Source organism: Athalia rosae, chromosome 3 (assembly GCF_917208135.1).
Source record: "Athalia rosae chromosome 3, iyAthRosa1.1, whole genome shotgun sequence".
NCBI classification, from domain to species: domain Eukaryota; kingdom Metazoa; phylum Arthropoda; class Insecta; order Hymenoptera; family Athaliidae; genus Athalia; species Athalia rosae.
In genome coordinates, this window is record NC_064028.1 from 10,222,218 (window position 1) to 10,242,627 (window position 20,410).

Here is a 20,410-nt window from a genome sequence, read left to right on the forward strand (position 1 = left end):
TTCTCATCCCATTGCTTCTACAATCACGTTTAAAAGTAATTTGTGCAATAACAGAGGAGGACGTACGCCGTAAAAATTGCAGAGAAGCCATAAGGGTGTGGCGAGACGGTTACGTGGCGAATGTCAAAATTGTTTACGACCCTCGCAGTATACCAAAGTTTTTCAACACCCTGGGATCTATAGTTTGAAGAATATCGGCTAAAGTTGAGTTGTATGGTGGATGGTTTGGATTTTACGAGTGGGATCCTGTTGTCCTAGTCGCTTAGCGCGACGACGCGGTCGCTATACCTATAGGGTAAATATATTCCTCGATAAATTTATTTAAAACGAAATCGCTTTGCCCATACTTTACTCCGGTAGACCTTGAGAGCCTTACGCATCCGTTCTAAAAGACGAAGAAGAATAAAGAGCCAGGAAAATAGCTACCGCGGTGAGCTCACGAATGGCTTTTACTGACTCAAGAATTGGCTTCGGGGATCTTGACCGAACGTTGACGTCGACTTCGTCTCAGTTTGCGTCACCGCGACGTTTACCAAAAGAGCTTTTATAGAGTGACATCCCGTCATGATGTGTAAACCATGAGCTATCTCCTTTTATCTCTTCCTTTTTATCTACAACCGGAACTGGTATACCCAATGAAAGTTGAAACCATTTTACGATCAAACCCTTTGGATCCTCATTCACACTTTCATGTTTATATGTATAATACAAATCGTAACATTCTCCTCTCGCGTTCATTGTCTCGGTTGAACTTCAATATCGTTCACGTTTTAGTTTGCAAAATTTTCCGAACCATCGGATTTTCCTCGAATGAAAATCCAGGGGTAACAAAGCAGGTGCGTTGGATAAGTGGTACGAGATTGCAGTAGCAATCTAGCCAAAACGGTGGCTGTTGCAAACCAGAAAATTCAGCGAACGGTAGGTACAGGGTTTAAAACGAATGTTGCCATGGAAAGCTAAAGGGACTGTGATCACTGATCACCTATCAGAGGCTGTCAATATTTGACTTCGTCCGGTTACAAAGCCAGACATTGAATGTTGAAAGGACGCCATCAATTATGTCCAACACACAGATCGGCGCGACTGCTGGTTCTGGGGACCTCACCCCTTTCCTTTTCCCCGATCACCACATTGCCACTCGACGCCGACCTCCCCTGCAGTTTTCGAGAGACCTGACACTGTAAAGGTATACATGCGACATTGTACACGTCGATGGTCGCTGAGTCCGGCTAATTGTTATATCGAAAATTAAATTCACCTATTGACTATTGGCGTGTTGCACCAAAGTAAATTTGAACAACGTAGTCGGCATGATGCCAATTTTGGTTAATTTTATAACTACCTGTACAAGGCTACATTGAAAATATACCACGGTAATAATTTATTCAATTTATTTCATTCGTTATTGTTGTAATTATTATTATTAATACTATTTACATATTTATAGCTAAGAGTGCCTCAATTCGAAAATGAAAAAATTCCACCCACGCAATCGTTGTTATCACTCGTAGAGTGACGGAGGTAGCGATTTACTTCGATTCAGACATCGACAGTCTGATAATTCAACAATCTCTCATCTTTCATCATTTTCCATGTAAATTAGCAAGAATATTGGAATTTATCAGGAATCGGCATTTCGTTTAACGACGATGTCAATAATGTCTTCAAGTAACAATAATTTTTTAGCTAATTTTTCAAAACAGGGAGAAAAAGTGAAAGAAAAGGGATTCGAACAGGACTATTTTTTTTAATTGATGGCGTATCTTTAATTAGCATTTAATAATTTATCGGATGAGGAAAGTTTGAAAGTATATTAGATACTAATATTTGTATTACATAATATGTATTTACATATAGATTTAATCTTCGTATAAATTCCTAAGTGCAAGATAACGACAAAAGTTTTCTTTCAACTTTTTACTTTTTTTTTCGTTAGCTATATGTCTTTAAAAATTTTCTATTGTAAAGCTGGCGAAAATCGTTCACAATAAATTTACGTGATTGATCAATTTTAATTTATATTTAAAATCAAAAGAATTATGAATAATTCATACGTTTGTTTTTGGAACAAAAAAACAAAACCAACATTTACGTACGATATTCATTGTTTCTCGGCGGAGAAATTTTGTCGGCATCTCTTCAGGGTATGATTTGAGAAACCGTTCCGATCTGTTTTCAATATATTCAACTTACCCCCTTTACTTTTCTGCCTTTTCTGTTTTTTCTCACGATTCAGAAATTTTCAAAACTTTTCCCTTACAAACTCCTCCATATTTGGTCGTAGCTGTGACAAAAGCTTCTTTTTTTTCAAATATTTTCTACCCCTGACTTAATTTAATTCTCACCCTTACGAGGAAGCTACGGAATTGTCATGATAACACTTATAAAAGTGTCAATGGAGTGAGAAGTTATAAACTCTCTAATAGAAGCAACATGTGTATCTCTAGAAAATATTTCTGCATCCGTTATTGGAATCAGTAGATAATTGAACTGTCCAGATATTAAATTAATAAAAAAGATTGAAACTAGCGTAATATATTAGTTATAATTTCGGTATAGATTGTGGCGGGGGAGTCGTTAGACTGTGAATTTCGTCGAATGATTTTTTAGCTGCTGTTTGAAGATCGTCCATACTTTTTCTCGTTTTAACACTAAGATCGTCAAATTGTTTTTTGGTTTGGGCTAAAAGTTCGTCAGTTGATTTCACAGCATTGTTCGCCAGATCTTTGACCTCAGCATCGATCATTCCAATCACCCATTCGATCGCCTGTCTCCCCTTCGAATATAAAAAAAAAAGAAGAGAAAAAATAAAAAAAGTTATAGATAATTAATTAATTAATTCACGATGTAACGACGCTTTCACCCCATCAGATTATAATAACTCTCACCTTTCCCGCGTTTGCTGATATTTTGGAGGTCAACATATCCTCCATGTAGTTGCCAAGAGGAACCCCATGAACTGTGACAACAGCTTCTTGCGTCAACAGAGTATTCTGAGGATTCTCCGGATGAGGTGAATATTGTACAGTTTCTTCAACTCCTATATATTTGCAGAATGTTAGCTGGAACATTCATAGATAAAAAAAAAAAGAAAAAAGATAAGTGAATTAAATTGAATTAATAAAGCCGATAAACGAATAGCTTATTCGAGAAATTAATCCCGAGACAAACAAAGTTGCTATACACCCTATAAACGGATTTGTGGATAATGTGCAGGTAATAATTACACGCGATACGCGGGGTTATATGGGTAATATACAGATATCGTTCAAGAGGCTTGGATGGTTGGCTTTGCACTGATTACCAATACGCAATGGCAATAATGTCGTGTATAGGTACTACGTACCACCGTCGGTTTTGTGGCTCAAAGGGGGAAGTATCATCGTTGCAGCATCAGCGGTAGTACGAACGGTACAATGCTATAGATAGCCGAATGCCTTAGGCGTTAATTTCTCCGCAAAACGTATTTCTATTATACATATACCATCGCACAAGCCGCGCATGCATGCATACACGACCGATTGTCGTAGCTAGTTTCATCCTGCAAAAGCAACGACAACAAAGCTTTATGCACAAAGATCCCATGCAATTTCCTGATTGTGACAATGCATATTATTTATAGGTGTATATGTATACGCGCCTACTTTGAAAAACCTTTATCTGACGATAATCATGACGAGGGGCACGATATGTCGCAATTATATAAAACGCGTTAGCGGCATCAGCATCATCAGCAGCTACTGCATGGACGAGTTTGTTTGCTTTTCATTTCAACTCTTGTGTTTAAACTGGGTGTGTTCTTGCGTTAAAACGTTTTTCTCATTTTTATATTTTAAACATTTCAACATAAATATAAATAACTGGTACGTGCACGTACCCTGTAACCTTTCCATTTAATTCATATGTAATTCGAGAACACGTGCAGTTTTATTATACATTCCCCGTACCACGGCCCCGATATACCTAGACGCGGCCACCGAGGGTTTCTCCATAAAGTACCATGATATCTATACCACCGTTTGCAATTAGCATTTCCACGTAATTGAGAGGATTTTCCGAGATCGAACCACTACAAAACCGGCTGATTCTGCAACGTTTACTGCTTATGCAGCACCATTATTCGCAAAATTTCCATGCGGTGCAACATAGGTAGCGTATTTGCAGCATTCAAGCTCTGGTCTGCACCTCATTAGCCGCTGGCTCAAGGAGCAAGCTTAATCTGTACTTAACATAGTTTAACTGATTATTGTCAAGAGGATCTCTAGACGCCCAAGTCTCATCATTCAACGAACTCTCAACGATAATACGTCCACTTACTCACAAGACTCACTGAATCAAACGTTATACTGTATACGAGTTCAATCATTCAAGATATTCAGACCGAGCGCTGCGGGGAAAAAAATTGAATACAGTATAAATAATGACAATGTGCAGGGGAGGCAAATTCACTACATAATTACGAGATAATTCCGTCAAAGGGTGGTTACGCAAGTTTAGGAGAGGGGGGGGGGGATCTAGAGACACGATACTGGGGTGAAGGATGGAAAAGTAAATAATGATTATCTGTGCAGTACTTGCATATGTGCATGCGAATTAAATGTTGCAGATTCGGGATACTCGAAACGCCCATATTCTAATCAATTCAAAGACTGACTGTTACAGTTGCTTCTCTCATCCTCTTGGTTTACTATACCTAACAAATGTTTATACATAGGAGAATGCAAACGACGGAAGGTACAGGAGTATAATAAAATTTATCAGCAGACAGAGAAAGCCGATGGAAACCAACCATCACTATCACCACCAACGGCACAGCCAGGGTATGGGTCATTTTGCCGGTACACTATGTACGTGCACATGTACAAATATATATATATAATAGCGTAAATTTTGTTACCTTTATGATTTAAAGGGGTCGTTGGTATAATAATTCAAATGGCGGGTGCCGTTGCATCGCACCTTTATATATACTATAAATACGGGAATATGGGTACCGAAGGGGAAAAGAGAAAGAGGATAACCGGGACGCTGCTACCTACCCCAGAAGATTCCCCACGGCATCAGCGCTAACACCGCCACGATATTAATTTCGACATGCCTCCTCCTCGCTCCCATCTCTACATAGTACAGTGTGGTCGATTCCAACATATTTTGTTTGTCGGTGGGTATTATCTACGTATCTATTTTACAAGTTATACCCGTTGAAGTTCTCCACGACAGCGCTACCATACGAATAGAAATTGGAGGTATGAAATAAAAGAAGGAAATTTACGAAAACGTAGCATAAGACTGATGACCGACAGTGTTCGAAAATCCAAGAATAAGTGTAATATTATATTTTGGTTAAACAATCTGCCGTACGTCAGGACGTATTATACGGTAAGTTAGAGTATCGCGAGGGGTAGAGGGCGGAGGGGACAGGAGATATTTTGCTCTTGGGACTATGGAATTGGGCGTAGGTACAGGTTATATACACATATATCAAGGTGGTTAGAAGTACTGTCTCTCCTATGGTGGGGTGAATGTAAACCGGGCCCCAACTAGAACTAGAATTACTAATTGCAAACCCACAGAACATCGACGAACACCTAACATCTCTCCAGTCTGTACACCGCCTCCTCCTCCTTCTCTTCTTCCCAATGCAGCCTCACTCGTACGTTAACTAACGCAATGCCATGGTATAGAATTTCGTGTGTATGGTAGTACGTACGTGGTACAAAATCAAAGCACGAATTTCTGAATACGTGGTGTGCGATATGTTGTATTAGCTTTCTTATTTCTGTGATTGAAATTTTCAACGAAGAAGTACCGAAATAAAATTGACAAAAAAATCTTCGTTCGTCTGAATTTGAAGGTAAGCTTTATTAACGTAGGCGACCAGAGACGTACAACGTATTTTCACTTTTTGCCATATTCCGATACTTGATCAAAGAATTTTCGTCTTTTAATTTGGCGCGTTGCGTGAACGTTAGGAAATTCAACTACCCTTCTCTTTCTTTCCTGCACTTTAATTTTTCAACTTGTCTTTTACTCAAAGATTCTCTTTATTCTGCTTCTGTTTTCTTATTCATGCTTTTCACAAACAATACACAAGTTTACATGAGTAACTATAAGTTATGTATATATAAATATATGTATATATCTATATATACCCTTACCTGCCCGCGAGTAAACAGTGCAGTTATACATGCACATATATGTATTATAGAATCTACAGGGAATTGTTCAATTCAAGTTGAACCCTGAAGCGGATATAGAAGTAAACCGTACACGCAAACTGCTGCTGCTGCTGCAGAGATTGTATGAGCAAAGAAATATGGAAGCGGATAAAATTCCCCTGTGTACAAAATATAGGTATTCCTAGATATACACCGTCGCGAGTACAGCGAGTCTAACTTATTCACTTGATTTGAATAATTGGATATTAATAGATAACGAGGACGTCGAAATAGAAGAAAAAAAAATGAATCACGCATGGATACATATGTTCGGAAACTTTTCTCCTCGTCAATTTTCCAAATGGATGGCTGGTGTAATATTTTGCTTCTTCTTATTCAGAGACTTTCTTTTCTTTATATCTGATTCTTTTTTCTCCTCATATTTTCATATATTTATATTTCGTGGCGTTCCTTTTTTCTGGATCAGTATAAAGGGGTAGTTTCTCTTTAGATCCAGGAGCAGCAGCTATAGCTCTTCTCGGTGCCGGAGGATAATGCTTCCCGGAAACCCCGAAGCCATGCGCCGGTAATGCGCCCATCAATAACCTATCATATCCACGACGGCCGTCTACCTTTAAACCCTGATGCAGAATTACACTGCAGCGTATGCTGCACAGGTTTACCAAACTCAACAAAGAAAAAAGAAATATCAACGATATACAATCGATGAACAACGATAGGATGTTTATTTTTAATCTTTTTTTCCGTATAGCATAGACATGTACCCATCTAATCGCAATAGGGAGGTTTAGAATTTTGCTAGAACAAAAAATTGCATCGCCCTCGCATGCGCGCTGTTGAAATTTTGTGTTCTTTATGCGAGTAAATTGTGTAATATAATGGTAGGATGTGGAAAGGAGAGAAAATTTGGAAAAAGCTTCACACACCTATATGCGGCAACAGCAGCAGCATGCGAAGGTTGAAAATTTAGGTATGTGATTTGCCTGCGCGTTTCCGGTCTTCAATTGTGATATTCAAAGACGCGAGGACGGTTGGCGTTCGCTCCACTATAGCGGTGAAACGCGTTCAGAATTTCTGCTGAAATCATCAAAACATCTAGCAACCTACCATCAAACTTTACTACGCGTCATGAATATAATCCGAGCGTGTGTTCGGTAGTGCAGCAGCAGCAGCAGTAGCAGCAAAAGCAAAAGGAAAAAGAGTAAAAATATTAGGGAGAGAATGTAGTGAAAATTTTTCTGACCCCTTCTCTCTTATACACCTATAAGTCGCTACAGAAACCCCGAGAAGTTTCAAATAAATTGTACAACCCATTGAGAGCAGTGGCTGAAAAAGGATCACCGAAACTACAACTATATGAACGTGAACTCACAATCAAACGAGAAATCGTTTACAACGAAAATTCTGACAAAAATGTTTCACATTTGTAAATAAACAAAATTAAGCGGCATGCGTCTGTATAATATGATACCTACAGGGCGGTCGTAGCGAAAATACAATATACGAATTAAAAACAAGAGAAATGAAAAATGAAATTGAAAAATATTCCACGTGACTGTCAGACTGTTTGTTCGATAAATATAATAAAATACATGCATGTACACATAGAACGCGATTAATTGGACGGGATTTATTTATTTATTGTTACCATAAAAGAAACGAGAGACAAAAAAGTAATAATTTCCGGGATACCAATATATTTTGTTATCAAATATCGCACGATTGGTTTTTGGTTCATGAATAAAAAATTGAATTTACAAACACACAAATTAGATCCATCCATTCATATTTTGACGTTTCGTTGATTGGATGTGGCATGGCACAAAAACCAAAAAAATAACCGCGTATATACACGTGGTTTAGAATTTCACAGCATTAGTTTGTTTTACTATTTTTAAGAAAATTTTCATTGCTACTTTGAATCGAATACAGTTTAATCTTTATATTCTCAAATATTTGGGGATTTTATGGATATACGAAGATTTATTTGATTTCTGAATGCTCCGACTTCGAGCAACCCTTCTAACGCCATCTCGCTACGATATTTGGTAAATGAAGCGCGCAACGTGTTACCCTCCGCACAAGGGTTGTTCGTTCAGTCGGTAACTGAATAAATTTGCAAAGTTCAATAGATTGACAATGAATGAAATTGTGAGAAGTAAGAATTTCATTCAATATTTGATGATCCGAAAAATGTATAGTACATTGATTACGAACGCTAATAAACGACAAACGAATATTGAACCTTTGAATCAATGGAGAATAATTCGATCAGGACAGTTTGTCCTGAACTCATTCAATGCGGAAAATTCGTATTGAGCCTACTGAAATCATTTCAGAGCTGGCACTACGTCCAATTCGGTGTAACCAAAATAAACCAACTGGTCGATCGTTTTTCAGGGTCAGCTGTACAGCCGTCACTAGAATACACTGGCAAAAAGTAACTAGTGGTAACTGAATTTTCAACTCCCAGTTAGACTTGATCAATTTGAAACCAATTGGAATCGAAATGTGGAAATATTTCACATAATATTTTAAGATCCGAGATTTGAATGAAACAGCAATCTTTTGTATTATTAAATATTCAATCCTTTGTTATGCCGATTATTGAAATCATCGATTGGCTAAGCTAACACTTCAGCAGTCGTAATATTCAAGCATGTAGGATACAAGTATGTAGATTAAACTGGAAATATACTCACGTTTCTAGTTTTTAGTGTAATTTGTTTCTTCTCAATATCCACCTCACTCATTTCACTAGCATAGCAAACTGAAGCAGTTCCTATAAGCTGAAAAAAAAACAAACCTTGTTCAAAACATTGCCAATTTTGGAAGTCAAAACATATGAGCTATTCAAAAGGGTCAATGTTCATTTCATTACATATAACCATGTGATTTCATTTGTCAACCGTACAGCAATTGAAGCCAATTAGGGTTCAATGAGGTGAGAGAATGAGATATAGTACCATGAGGTCGTCGTACCGAAGAATTGAATAATTTCAGTTCAGATGTGAGTACAAAAAATGAGTAAGAAATATAAACCAGAAAGTAAATGAAGGAATTAAGATATTCGGTCACAAATATCATGAGTGGTATAATAATAGCAGAACAATTAATTACCTCAGAAACAATATATGAAAAAATAAGCTTTGTAAAATGAAAAATTGCAAAGGATGTAAGTGAGGTTCTTTAACAGAAGATGATATTTTTAACTAATTGTAAGTCTTGACTCTTACTAATTATGAATAAGAAGGTGTCCATAATCCTATTTATTCAAAACAGTAAAATGAAGGTAGGCGTGTTTTTCGTAACAGAGTATTACTTTACTATCTGTCATACTATACAAAAAAAAGTTAAATGACACAGAATGGAATTATTCAAAAACCTAGGAAACGCTAAATGCTTAATTGTCATGAATCACTTATGTTGTGGTCATATTTTTGTTACTGTTTAATCGGTAATCTCAATCATTGCGGATAATCTGATTCCTGCAACCTCAAATGACAGATCTTGTGTTTAGTCTCAAGTCAATTGCGTATGAACCAGCATACTCTTTCGAAGAATAAGTCAATGTGTAAAACCCACAAACATCTCACACACACACAGAACGCACACAGCAAAGGGTGACAGGCTATTATGTAACATAACTGGAATATTTTTGGACTCCTTTTTCTCTCTGTATCATCACTGAGTCTGAAGAATTGCATCATCAAAGCTTGATTTTGAGGTGAAGAGATGGCATGGTCATAAGGATAAGATTAACTAACCAAAAATGACAGATTATTATTGAAACTCACAGCTTCCGCCCATCTGGGAAAACCCCATTCACTGGAAACAATTCTATGTGTGTGTAAAACTCCATCGACAATTTTTCTGTCTATTACATCAATACCGATGACCGCTGGGTTCATTGGATTCGGATACTTCCTCCATATCGCCTTTGCCACAGTTTCCCAGGGGTGACTGAAATAGAATAGGGAGATTTGACTTAAGATCTTGTTAGTTGCATAAAGTTAGGTTAGGAACCAAAGTCGATTTGACTCAAGGGTTAAGTTGAAGGACAGTGGAGGACAACGAATGCAGGTGATTCATAATTCAATACAGTAAATCTACGGCCTTGGCTTACTTAAATTCATATTCTACATTCCAGATCTTCATATTGTTTATATTCTAGATATTTCCAAGAGATCCAAATTATATCGTCCCCTGATCTTTGCAGGATTAACCAATAACTGATTTTGTGGTAATTTATCACCTCCAAACACTACACCGAATACAATACACACAATAAACTTGGTTGAATTTACGAACAAACAGTACTATCAATCGGATGTCAGACTTTAGAAAGTGTAAGATTAAAAGTCCTCAAAGAATTCAGGGGCACTCAGCGCCAAAGGAATGAAAGAATGAAAAAAATTGTAGAGCTAGATTCTCCCCCCACCTAACGATGGGCGAGAGGTGAGGGAAACCACTGAATGGTGCCGCCATATTCAGACACATATCCGGTTGATTTAAAATTGCATCTTGACTTCACGCATGGCGACACAGCAACTGATGTCAGTGCAGCCCATCTTTGAAAATTGGGATCTTTAAACAATGTCAACATTCAATGTACTTGAAGAGCCTTTATGAATAGGTATACTAGTTCATACCTGTTTTTTGTTAGCAATCTGTGCAAGTGTTGAAAAAAAACCAATACGCGGAAGTCAGTATTTTGTGAAAAATTATAATTTTATTCCTGCACATAACAATTTAGAAACAAGCTTTGTTCTAATCTGGTAAGTAGTACACTCCATAAAGTAGATGATCACCTAGTTGAAGGCGATAACAACAATCAAAAGAGCATCACAGATACAATGATCATTACACAACGATATAAACCTGTTTCTTTATTACAATTAGAGGATTGTAGTTGCACGATCGAGGAATATAACTCTACGAATTAGAGAAATATATAGTACATAATACTCAAAGCAAATTCCATTGTGGGAGAATGGTATAACGTAATACTAACCAGTAATATTACTTAATTCTTCCTCTTCAAAGAAATTGACATCCTCAAGACCTTCTGGCATATAATTCAGGCCAGACACGTCCTTATGGAGCATGTTGTACCCCTTTCCGTGTCCTGAAATTCTTGGTATTTACCATATTCATTTTAGATATGTTATCACTCTTTTCTCGCTACTTACCTAGTAGTCTCACTAAGTTTGTACTTCCGGTAGATCTCAGATGGATAGGGACTGCAGGCTGTACTCCTTTTTGATTAGCGACTAATCTTTGAGCTGCTCTAAGAGCATCTTCCATAAGACGAGACTTTGGAGCTCTTGCTAAGTAAACAGCACACTGTGCCAATAAAACGTCAGATTCTGGCATACCGATCATCTTGCAGCCAGTCATTACCGATACCGCCATACCTGGGAAAGTTAAATAGATTCTACGTAGCTAATGATTCGATTTTTTGATTACACGTACCTAACGCATTGGGATCCGCCAAGCCGACATCCTCACTAGCCATTCTTACCATACGTCTAGCGATATAAACCGGATCTTCACCTCCAGCAATCATGCGAGCAAGCCAATAAAGTGCGGCATTCTCATCACTAGCTCTCACTGACTTGTGCAAAGCAGATATCATGTTGTAATGCTGATCACCTTTCTTGTCGTACAATACATGAGACTTCTTCAGACTCTCCTTCACATCATCCAAAGTTATGAGACCTGGACCTTGATTCAAAAATTCTTCTTCGTTGGGTGACTTAGCTTGAATAGCTAGTTCCAGACCTCCAAGAGCAATGCGTGCATCTCCATCACAGGTTTCAGCTAGCCACTGCACAGTCTGTGCATCGACCAAGAACCTTGGCGGATAAGTGTCTTCAGATTCGAGAGAGCTGGTGGAATCAAACTCCGAATCATGCGAACTCCTCTCTTCGATTTTCTCATTTGAAGCTGGTTTCCCGGAGGCAATGTGGACTCTACCATCTGAGAATGTGACAGCATTCTGGATAATCGATACCAGATCTGGAGTTGCCAGCTTCTCCAAGACAACGACACGGCATCTGCTTAATAAGGCTGAGTTTAAGCTGAAACACGGATTCTCAGTTGTCGCACCTACCAAGGTTATTGTCCCAGCCTCAACGTGTGGTAGGAATATATCTTGCTGAAGCTTATTGAAGCGGTGTATCTCATCCATAAACATTATTGATCGGCGACCAAACTTCAGTTCATTTGCTGCTCGACTAACTGCATCCTTGACGTCATTTACACCAGACATTGCAGCGGATAATTTCACAAACCGCAGTTTTCCGTCTGGTGATTTTCTACACATATTACCAATGACGTTTGCTAGGGATGTCTAGAAGTAGAAAGTTTAGCTGAAAATTGAGCCTACAAACGTTTAAACCACTGAATTTGTAACAGATCCAACCTACGGATGTTGGAACTATTAAATTTGCAGCAGAATATTGTACATCTGATAAGAAAATCACCTTTCCACAGCCAGGCGGTCCCCACAAAATCATACTTGGGATTTCCTTTTTTTCTAGCAGCTGCAAGAGAACCGATTGTGGACCAAGAACATGTTTTTGACCTACGTAAGTCCTAAGAGCAGTGGGCCTTACTCTCTCAGCAAGTGGAACATGGTCATCTTTGTAGGTTTTCTTGTTATTCACAGGACTCTAACAAAGACATGTAATTTATTAACAACTAATAGTAAGGGGAATTTGATTATCTGAACATGATATTTTGATATTGGATACAAGTACCTACTTTTGTTAATGCCTTATTGTTCACTAGTCCAGTCTTTGGTGGAAGGTAAACCCTCTTTGCCTGGGGTGTAGAATTGGCATGGGAATCTTGTTGATAATTGTCATCACTTTCACTGGATTGCACAGACTGCGAATACTTTCCCCTTTTCGACAGAGGTTCTGTCGGTTTTCGTTTTTCATTACCTCCAGCGGCAGGTCCGACAGAAAAGGGTCTCTTATTACCCTCACTCACTGTCGATGCAGATTTATTTTCTGACATGTCATTTAAAAACAAGCATTTATTTACATGACTCTCAATTTGTGAGGCTTGATACTCTTTTCCACATATCGGACAATCCATTTCAAGAAAACTCTGACCAACTCGTTGCTGTAATCGTTTGTTCAGTTAAATCTCCGACTATTCTACACCAATTCTACACCAATGAATGGCTTCTACTCTTCTACTATCTTCACATACTACGCGCACTTTCGATTCAAGTGATTACTACGAGCAGGTGGCAGCACCCAATGTGATGTAAAACGAAATAATTTTCATGAATAAACTCAGATCGTTGCGTTTTATTCTCCCGCACCTTAATCAGGACCATTTCAATAAGGTTTCTCATTCACTATTGCTATTAGCCTTTCACACTCTTTTGATTGAGCCGTAAAACATTTCAGGATCGCCCGCTCATCTCTATTTAATTTTTTTTTGAAATTCACTATGCGCGCGAACGTGTCTCAACCGACTCGGTAAAAATATATTGACAAAATTGACAATAGATAATCTAACGCTGTTGTAATAATATCAGATGCACTTACACAAGACTGATCGAATGATGGTCCAATTTTTTTGCCTGAAAAAAATGGCAGAATTGTACGGTGATAACAGATAGAATGATGTTTATTCGAAATTGTGAAAGCGTATGTAGCTTGTGCAAGCATACGTTCGGACAAAATAACTTCAGGCGAATTGAGAATTATATACCGTTATGAGGCTGACCCGGATGGATGCATGATGCCGGTTTCTTCCTCACAGTGATTCTTGAGCATCGTTGCCACTATAATCTGTTCGCGGATCACGCGGCTGGGGTATCAAGGCAGCCAAATTTTCGCGTAATACTGGCAAAATTTCGCTGTTTTCATCGATATTATTATTCCGAACCCATGCAATTTCCACTCATACGTCATGGACAATCCTAAAAAAAAAGGTAAAACAATTGACAACAAAGAAAGAATTGAATCGTGCTCTAGAACTACCGCGAATTTTGAGTGCAATGACATCAAGGACTCCCGGGCGAAAATTGATCGGATTGAGGTGACAAAATGTTTATTATATATTCATAGAGTTGATAATCTGCCAAATGATCCATATCAAGAAAAATTTAGCTTCGATATATCTATGGTCTGATGAATTATTAATTCATCAATAAATTTTTTTTTCCAGGATAACAGCGAGATCACGTCTAACAATAAAATGCATGTTGTGGAAAAAGCAGAAAAAGAATTACAGCTCAACGCTTCGCCAAACCAGTTAACAATAAATTTACAAATTGATTTGGTAGCTGCATTTTTGTTGTTTGCGGGATTGGTGACTCGATTATATCGGCTGGAAGAACCACGAAGTATAGTGTGAGGATTTTATTTTCATTAATGCTGATATATTTGTTTCGGTTTATCGATTTACGATAAACTTTTTATCAAAGGTTTGATGAGTTACACTATGGTAAATATGTTGGGCTCTATATGAAGCAAACATACTTCTTCGACTCTCATCCACCCCTGGGAAAGCAACTGGTATCAGTGGCGGCTTATTTGGCTGGTTTCGATGGAAAATTCAAGTTTGATAGAATAGGAAGCGAATATACAGATCTAGTGCCTCTGTTTGCGCTAAGAATTGTCCCTGCACTCTGCGGGAGCTTAGTTTTACCTACGGTTTATCATTTGGCTCTCGAATTAGGTTTAAAGCAATGGAGTGCCGCTATAGCTGGGCTGATGTTGTTATTCGGCAAGTTTTCAATTTTCTGATACATCAATCACGCGATTGATGAATCGAATGTTCCTAATAAGCTTTTTTTTTTATTTCAGACAACGCACTTTTGACTCAGTCAAGGTTTATCCTGATGGAAAGCATTTTAATTCAGTTTTCCCTTTTCGGCTTGCTCTGTGTTGGGAAGTTTCGGAAAATTATGGACAAGCCATTTACCATTTCTTGGTGGATATGGCTCTCCCTAGCAGCTGTTAATTTGACTTGTGCTTTATGGTCTGTTTCACAAGATGCAAATACTCATGATGATGGAATCTATGGTGAATAAGGATAAAAAATTTTCTGTTATTATATTTTCAGCGTGAAGTATGTTGGATTTTACTCTCTGCTTCTTTCGTTGGCTCTTATTGCTCGCGATTACTGGAGCCTGATTCCACATAAATATTTATCTACGGCGGTTTTATACATTCATTTACTAGCTAGACTGATAGTGCTCATAACAATCCCAATATTCATCTACATTGGGGTGTTTTATGTGCATTTATCCATACTCACAAAGGCTGGGCCCCATGATTCAGTAATGACGAGTGCCTTTCAAGCAAGTTTGGAAGGTGGCTTGGCGAGTATCACAAAGGGTCAGCCATTGGAGGTCGCACACGGTTCCCAAATCACTTTGAGACATACCCATGGCCGTGCGTGCTGGTTACACAGTCACAACCAGGTGTATCCACTTCGTTACCCGGATAATCGTGGGAGTTCCCATCAACAACAAGTAACTTGTTATTCGTTTAAAGACGTAAATAATTGGTGGATAGTGAAGAGACCTGGAATCGATGGCCTTGTTGTGTCAAAGCCTATTGAGCCGATAAAGCATGGAGACGTAATCCAGCTTGTTCACGGAATAAGTAGCAGAGCATTAAACTCCCACGATGTTGCTGCACCGATGTCCCCACAAAATCAAGAAGTTTCTTGCTACATTGACTACAATGTTTCAATGCCGGCACAAAATCTTTGGAGAGTGGACATAATCAATAGAGACCAAACTGGACCGATTTGGCATACTATTCAGAGCCAAATACGTTTAATCCACGTGAACACTGAGCAAGCACTAAAATTTAGTGGCAGACAATTACCGGATTGGGGATATAATCAGCACGAAATTGTAGCTGATAGAATTATAGAACAACCTGATACAGTCTGGAATGTTGAAGAACATAGGTATACTAAAAGTGAAGACCAAAAGCAGAGGGAAAGAGAGTTAGTTGGAGCTGAAATGATACCATTACGAGCTACTACACTTAGCTTCTGGGAAAAGTTTGTTGAACTACAAACAAAAATGTTTTTTAATGCCCAAGAGGGTCAAAACAGTCACATGTACTCCAGCGATCCACTGGAATGGCCATTAATGACACGTGGTATCGCATACTGGGTTTCAACTGAGAGTAACGTAAGAATAACAGAAGTTATCCATCACAAGTCTTTATAAAGTATTCAATAGTATGTAGCTGTAATTGATTCTTATTTCCCAGGCTCAGGTGCACTTACTTGGCAACATAGTCGTTTGGTATTCCGGGGCTATATCTATTTTAACATATTCCTGCCTCCTGGTATTTTATTTAATGAGACGTAGAAGACTGTGTTTTGATATATCTGACAAAGAGTGGAATCGATTTGTCGGTTTTGGAGAAGTCTTACTCATTGGATACTTACTGCATTTTTTGCCTTTCTTTTTTATAGAACGGACTTTATTTCTACACCATTATTTGCCGGCATTTGTTTTTAAAGTTTTGATAACGTCAGCAGTGATAGATCATCTACACTATTTAATTGGGTAAGCCTATGATGTCTAAAAATACCATATATTATAAACTGCTCTGAAAATTACAAAACAATTTCTACTTCACAGGACAAGACTGAAATGGAATCTTGCTTTATACTTGTACAAATTAGGTATCGCCGCATGGATCGGATCAATTATATTTGTATTTAAGAAGTTCGCCGTACTAAGCTATGGAATGACCCCATTGACCGTCACGGAAATATTGAAATTAAGATGGCGTGATACATGGGATTTCATTATCCACAAAACTTGAGTCTGGTAAGTCTACTAAGTTTGTTAACGTACTCATTCATAGTACAGTTTGAGATTTTCGTACTTATCAATTATAGTACTATTACGCCGCCAGTTGATTTATGTATTGACTAAGCAAAAATCTGTAATTATTTTCAACATAAAGTATAACGACTGGATGGCGATCCATACCAAGCGTGTCTATTTGCTAAAAAGCATTTGCACTACCTTCTACAAAGATATCCCGATTTTTTATAGTATTTATTAGTATTACAAGTACATCAAACTGTCGGAAGACAATTCAGTACATGTTCTAAAGTATATCCATTTGTGGAAAAAAGAGAAATAAATCACTATTTACACCATAAAACAAAAAAGATTTGTTGACATTGATTGTTTATTTTCCTAATTTGTCTACCGAATCTATTACAAGACATTCATTAAAATTACAACATGATGTGATCCATATAAGATGACGCTCCAAAAAGCTGCTGAATATTATATTTACACAAATTGAACATGATAATTCATAAGAAATGCGTATTTGACTATTTGTTTGAGTAGGAAAAAAAAAAAAAAAAAAAAAAACAGGAATTGGAGCAATAAATAGTGTGTAATAAAAACCAACACGGGCCCTATTTTTTTTTTAAACCAAAATTGATCTTGGATGCAGTATATCGTTGTCTGTATCCCTCAATAAGTAAAGATAATTGATCTTATTAGACCATCTCTCACACTGTCTGCGCTGTTTCCAACTCCAAATGAGAAGAATACAGAATCACAGGCCATTCTTTGCGTACAAGCACCCATAGGGTACCAACCAACTTTGTTAAAGACAACGCCGACACGGTATACCTATTTCGGAATATGAAATTACAAGAAACTTGCTTTTCAATCTTTGTAATCTTGAAGGAAACAATTGAGGACCTACCTTGTTTCTTTGAATGTAGACAGGCCTATTAAACGTAATCTCGACCAAAGAGCCAAGGTTTACTCGAGACGTAAAATGGGTATACGTCAATCTGGACCCATCTGAGTCAAGAAGATGGGCATATAGCAGTTCGGTGTACGAGCCAGGAACCATTGGAGCAAATCGATCGAGTGACTGACTCTGTACCTGTATAAACCGATATTATCATTGAATTCACTGAGGGCTCAACTAAGATTGAGAGGCTGGGTAAACTAATACATAAAATTCTGTGGCTCTGACCTGAGTCGGAACTTGTACGCCAATAACGCAAATGTTTCTGTCAACATTGAAGGCGACAGAACAATCCAATACGCTTGTATTTAGGCAGTCTGTTTGCTGGACTATGGACCTTAGGCAATAATACTTGAGACCTTCTCTGACTCCTCCGCCTTCGACTGCTGCCCCTGACCCCATCATATTCAAGGTATTATTGACTACGTTCAGAGAAGAATTACTCAGACTCATTGATGATCCAGCAACATTTTGCGGACCTGCGTACCAGCTATTGTCTTGAAACGAACTCCTAGAATTCAACTTCGATAATGAGGTTGGTGCCTGGCCCTCACTCAACATATTATTCGAACTGCTAGTTCCACTAGCTCCACTGGTACTTGCTATAACTCCGATTGTCTAGAAAATGAAGGTTCTACTGAATAATCATCTTTCAATCGTCAATTCACGATGATATACGATTGCCTTCAACAAGATATGAAAAATAATCAACAGTCAATTAGAACGTACCGACAAATCTCCCATCGTTGGATGCTGTTTTAACGGTTTCACACGGCTCTGATTGTTGCTGGAAAATCCCTCAGGCATAGGCCACCTGCTTTCACTCGATGAAATATTCATTAAAATAGCAAATGCTTCGTCCTGATTAAGCAAAGAAGATCTGGCGGGACCCTCGGCAAATTCTTGTGGGGTTAAAGTTAAGAATCTTATTTTAGTAAGTGCGTTTCCAATAACTGAGCGCAGGGATTTACTGTCTTCAGCATCGAGCCCTTTTCTGGAGCACTCTGCTTTTGCCCATCGTTCAGCAGCAGAGAATAATTCTATTTCAGAATTTATTTCTAGCTCTTCCTGTTCAAAGACAGTGACCAGCGTCCCAACCTCGATTTCCTCAAAACTTGGTTTGCTCAATACACTATTAGTCTTTGTGCAGATTATCTGAAGGCATTTTTCCATCAATACTGGCTCCTCAAACAACTTGGCAAACTCATACGCTCGGCAAGCCTTTTTTGGGGACAAATCTGACCAGAGAAATTTTGTGCATTCCTCAACTAAGAATGGAAGCATGTACTTTTTTGCACAGTAGCACAACTCGCATGCCAATTCAAAAGAGCCGAGATCAATGTTGTCTGTGTAAATGTATTCCAAAAGAGCTTTGAAAGCTTCAGGTTGTACATCTCTGATGGGAATGGGATCATTTTTCTCAGCCATTCCACCAAAAAACATCGCTTCAAAGACCGGGCTTGACATAGCTAAGAACAATTTGTGTCCTTCCAAAATCTGTTGGTGGGGTTCTTGACCCACGATGAATTTGCAATCAGACCATTGTCCTGTTTCTAATATATGCTTGCCTCGCTGAGCTACCTTTTGTTTTGTAACTTGCCAGTCGCAAGGAGACCCCATATTAGGAGTTGGACAAATGTTAAACTAGAAGTAAGACGTCTTCCTTCTCTTGTTCTGCAATTCCTCCGTCAATTGAATCTTGCTTTTTTCAACTAGACAAAAATTTGACCATAGAATAAGTTAACAGTTTCACAAGATATAAAATGGTTATACACAAATGTCTACGTGCATGAGTTAACTGATCATTTGTTTATTCAACCCAGTTTGATGTAGGACCGAGCAGTTCACTGATCTGATTAGGTTAGAACTAGGGATTATTACACATAACACACAAGATACACTTCTGACGGGCTTCTATTTTTGTTCGCCTCCTCGTGCACAGTCTATTTATACCATTTGACATGAGAGCGATGCTAAAAAGAAGAGCGAGAAACTCGGTCTACAGATACATAAAGGTGTTATAAACTACTGCTGTAAACTCAATGAAAATATTGTTGCAAATGATAAATCTTGTCATGATTTACCTATATCGTTGCTATCACATGAGAATTTATTATCATCTTCCTTCCAGGGTATTGTTTCTTCTGGTATATCGGAAAATTACAATTATTGCCAATATTTTCGAGCTGTCAAAATAGATGAATACAGGGAGCACATCTCTGCTGAACGCTACTCCATCTTGATTATCATTATTTTACTATGAAAATTTTATTTTCCAGCAATTTTCATTGGTCAAAGCAATTTCCGTAGAGTTCAATGAAAGTAGGTATTTCATTTTTTCTAACTTTCTAGTTCAGTGTAACACAGCTATAAATAAGGCCGATAGATAACTATGGAAAGATTCTCTGTTTTCTCTCTTTGTGGCAGAAATCAGGTATCAGTTGA

General features: G+C 38.1%; 4 protein-coding genes across 6 annotated transcripts; 1 reads left to right on the forward strand and 3 right to left on the reverse strand.

The window, feature by feature from the left end:
* Window positions 1-1,374: 1,374 nt before the first annotated feature.
* On the reverse strand, window positions 1,375-10,588 carry LOC105692230 (protein slowmo). The gene is made up of 5 exons (XM_012411294.3): window positions 10,306-10,588; window positions 9,977-10,142; window positions 8,882-8,968; window positions 2,889-3,062; window positions 1,375-2,776 (listed from the first exon to the last, which is right to left on the reverse strand). Exons 1-5 carry the CDS (start codon window positions 10,335-10,337, stop codon window positions 2,543-2,545), a joined length of 693 nt encoding a protein of 230 aa, XP_012266717.1. The 5' UTR covers window positions 10,338-10,588; the 3' UTR covers window positions 1,375-2,542.
* An 847-nt stretch (window positions 10,589-11,435) lies between these two features.
* LOC105692201 (ATPase WRNIP1-like) lies at window positions 11,436-13,763 on the reverse strand. Of its 2 annotated transcripts, XM_048652751.1 has the most exons (4): window positions 12,948-13,763; window positions 12,668-12,856; window positions 11,704-12,534; window positions 11,436-11,596 (listed from the first exon to the last, which is right to left on the reverse strand). In XM_048652751.1, exons 1-4 carry the CDS (start codon window positions 13,284-13,286, stop codon window positions 11,579-11,581), a joined length of 1,377 nt encoding a protein of 458 aa, XP_048508708.1. In that variant the 5' UTR covers window positions 13,287-13,763; the 3' UTR covers window positions 11,436-11,578. The 2 variants fall into 2 exon arrangements, with proteins under 2 accessions (XP_048508708.1, XP_048508706.1); XM_048652749.1 differs by having other exon boundaries at window positions 11,454-12,534.
* Window positions 13,764-13,943: 180 nt separating this feature from the next.
* On the forward strand, window positions 13,944-17,352 carry LOC105692193 (protein O-mannosyltransferase 1). Its single transcript, XM_012411240.3, has 7 exons — window positions 13,944-14,243; window positions 14,373-14,557; window positions 14,632-14,933; window positions 15,014-15,188; window positions 15,273-16,359; window positions 16,442-16,743; window positions 16,819-17,352. Exons 1-7 carry the CDS (start codon window positions 14,115-14,117, stop codon window positions 17,003-17,005), a joined length of 2,367 nt encoding a protein of 788 aa, XP_012266663.2. The 5' UTR covers window positions 13,944-14,114; the 3' UTR covers window positions 17,006-17,352.
* A 196-nt stretch (window positions 17,353-17,548) lies between these two features.
* On the reverse strand, window positions 17,549-20,228 carry LOC105692200. Of its 2 annotated transcripts, none has more exons than XM_012411246.3 (5): window positions 20,050-20,228; window positions 18,695-19,677; window positions 18,194-18,583; window positions 17,915-18,100; window positions 17,549-17,838 (listed from the first exon to the last, which is right to left on the reverse strand). In XM_012411246.3, the coding sequence occupies exons 2-5, from the start codon at window positions 19,583-19,585 to the stop codon at window positions 17,677-17,679; spliced, it is 1,629 nt and encodes a 542-aa protein (XP_012266669.2). In that variant the 5' UTR covers window positions 19,586-19,677; window positions 20,050-20,228; the 3' UTR covers window positions 17,549-17,676. The 2 variants fall into 2 exon arrangements, with proteins under 2 accessions (XP_012266669.2, XP_048508705.1); XM_048652748.1 differs by lacking the exon at window positions 20,050-20,228 and adding an exon at window positions 19,755-19,954.
* Between the last annotated feature and the right edge of the window lie 182 nt (window positions 20,229-20,410).

Excerpts from the sequence above, each read along its gene's own strand:
- LOC105692230 (XM_012411294.3), bottom strand. The coding sequence starts at position 10,337 with ATGAAGATCTGGAATGTAGAATATGAATTTAA. Across the intron at positions 8,969-9,976 it reads TTCCCAGATGGGCGGAAGCT|CTTATAGGAACTGCTTCAGT; the intron begins GTGAGTTTCAAT and ends TTTTTTTTTCAG. Across the intron at positions 3,063-8,881 it reads TTACACTAAAAACTAGAAAC|CTAACATTCTGCAAATATAT; the intron begins GTGAGTATATTT and ends TGAATGTTCCAG.
- LOC105692201 (XM_048652749.1), bottom strand. The coding sequence starts at position 13,286 with ATGGATTGTCCGATATGTGGAAAAGAGTATCAAGCCTCACAAATTGAG. Across the intron at positions 12,857-12,947 it reads ACAATAAGGCATTAACAAAA|AGTCCTGTGAATAACAAGAA; the intron begins GTAGGTACTTGT and ends TGTCTTTGTTAG. Across the intron at positions 12,535-12,667 it reads GACCGCCTGGCTGTGGAAAG|ACATCCCTAGCAAACGTCAT; the intron begins GTGATTTTCTTA and ends TTCTACTTCTAG.
- LOC105692193 (XM_012411240.3), top strand. The coding sequence starts at position 14,115 with ATGGACAATCCTAAAAAAAAAGGTAAAACAATTGACAACAAAGAAAGA. Across the intron at positions 14,244-14,372 it reads CGAAAATTGATCGGATTGAG|GATAACAGCGAGATCACGTC; the intron begins GTGACAAAATGT and ends TTTTTTTTCCAG. Across the intron at positions 16,360-16,441 it reads GGGTTTCAACTGAGAGTAAC|GCTCAGGTGCACTTACTTGG; the intron begins GTAAGAATAACA and ends CTTATTTCCCAG.
- LOC105692200 (XM_012411246.3), bottom strand. The coding sequence starts at position 19,585 with ATGGGGTCTCCTTGCGACTGGCAAGTTACAAAACAAAAGGTAGCTCAG. Across the intron at positions 18,101-18,193 it reads GCGTACAAGTTCCGACTCAG|GTACAGAGTCAGTCACTCGA; the intron begins GTCAGAGCCACA and ends CGGTTTATACAG. Across the intron at positions 17,839-17,914 it reads TCTACATTCAAAGAAACAAG|GTATACCGTGTCGGCGTTGT; the intron begins GTAGGTCCTCAA and ends ATTCCGAAATAG.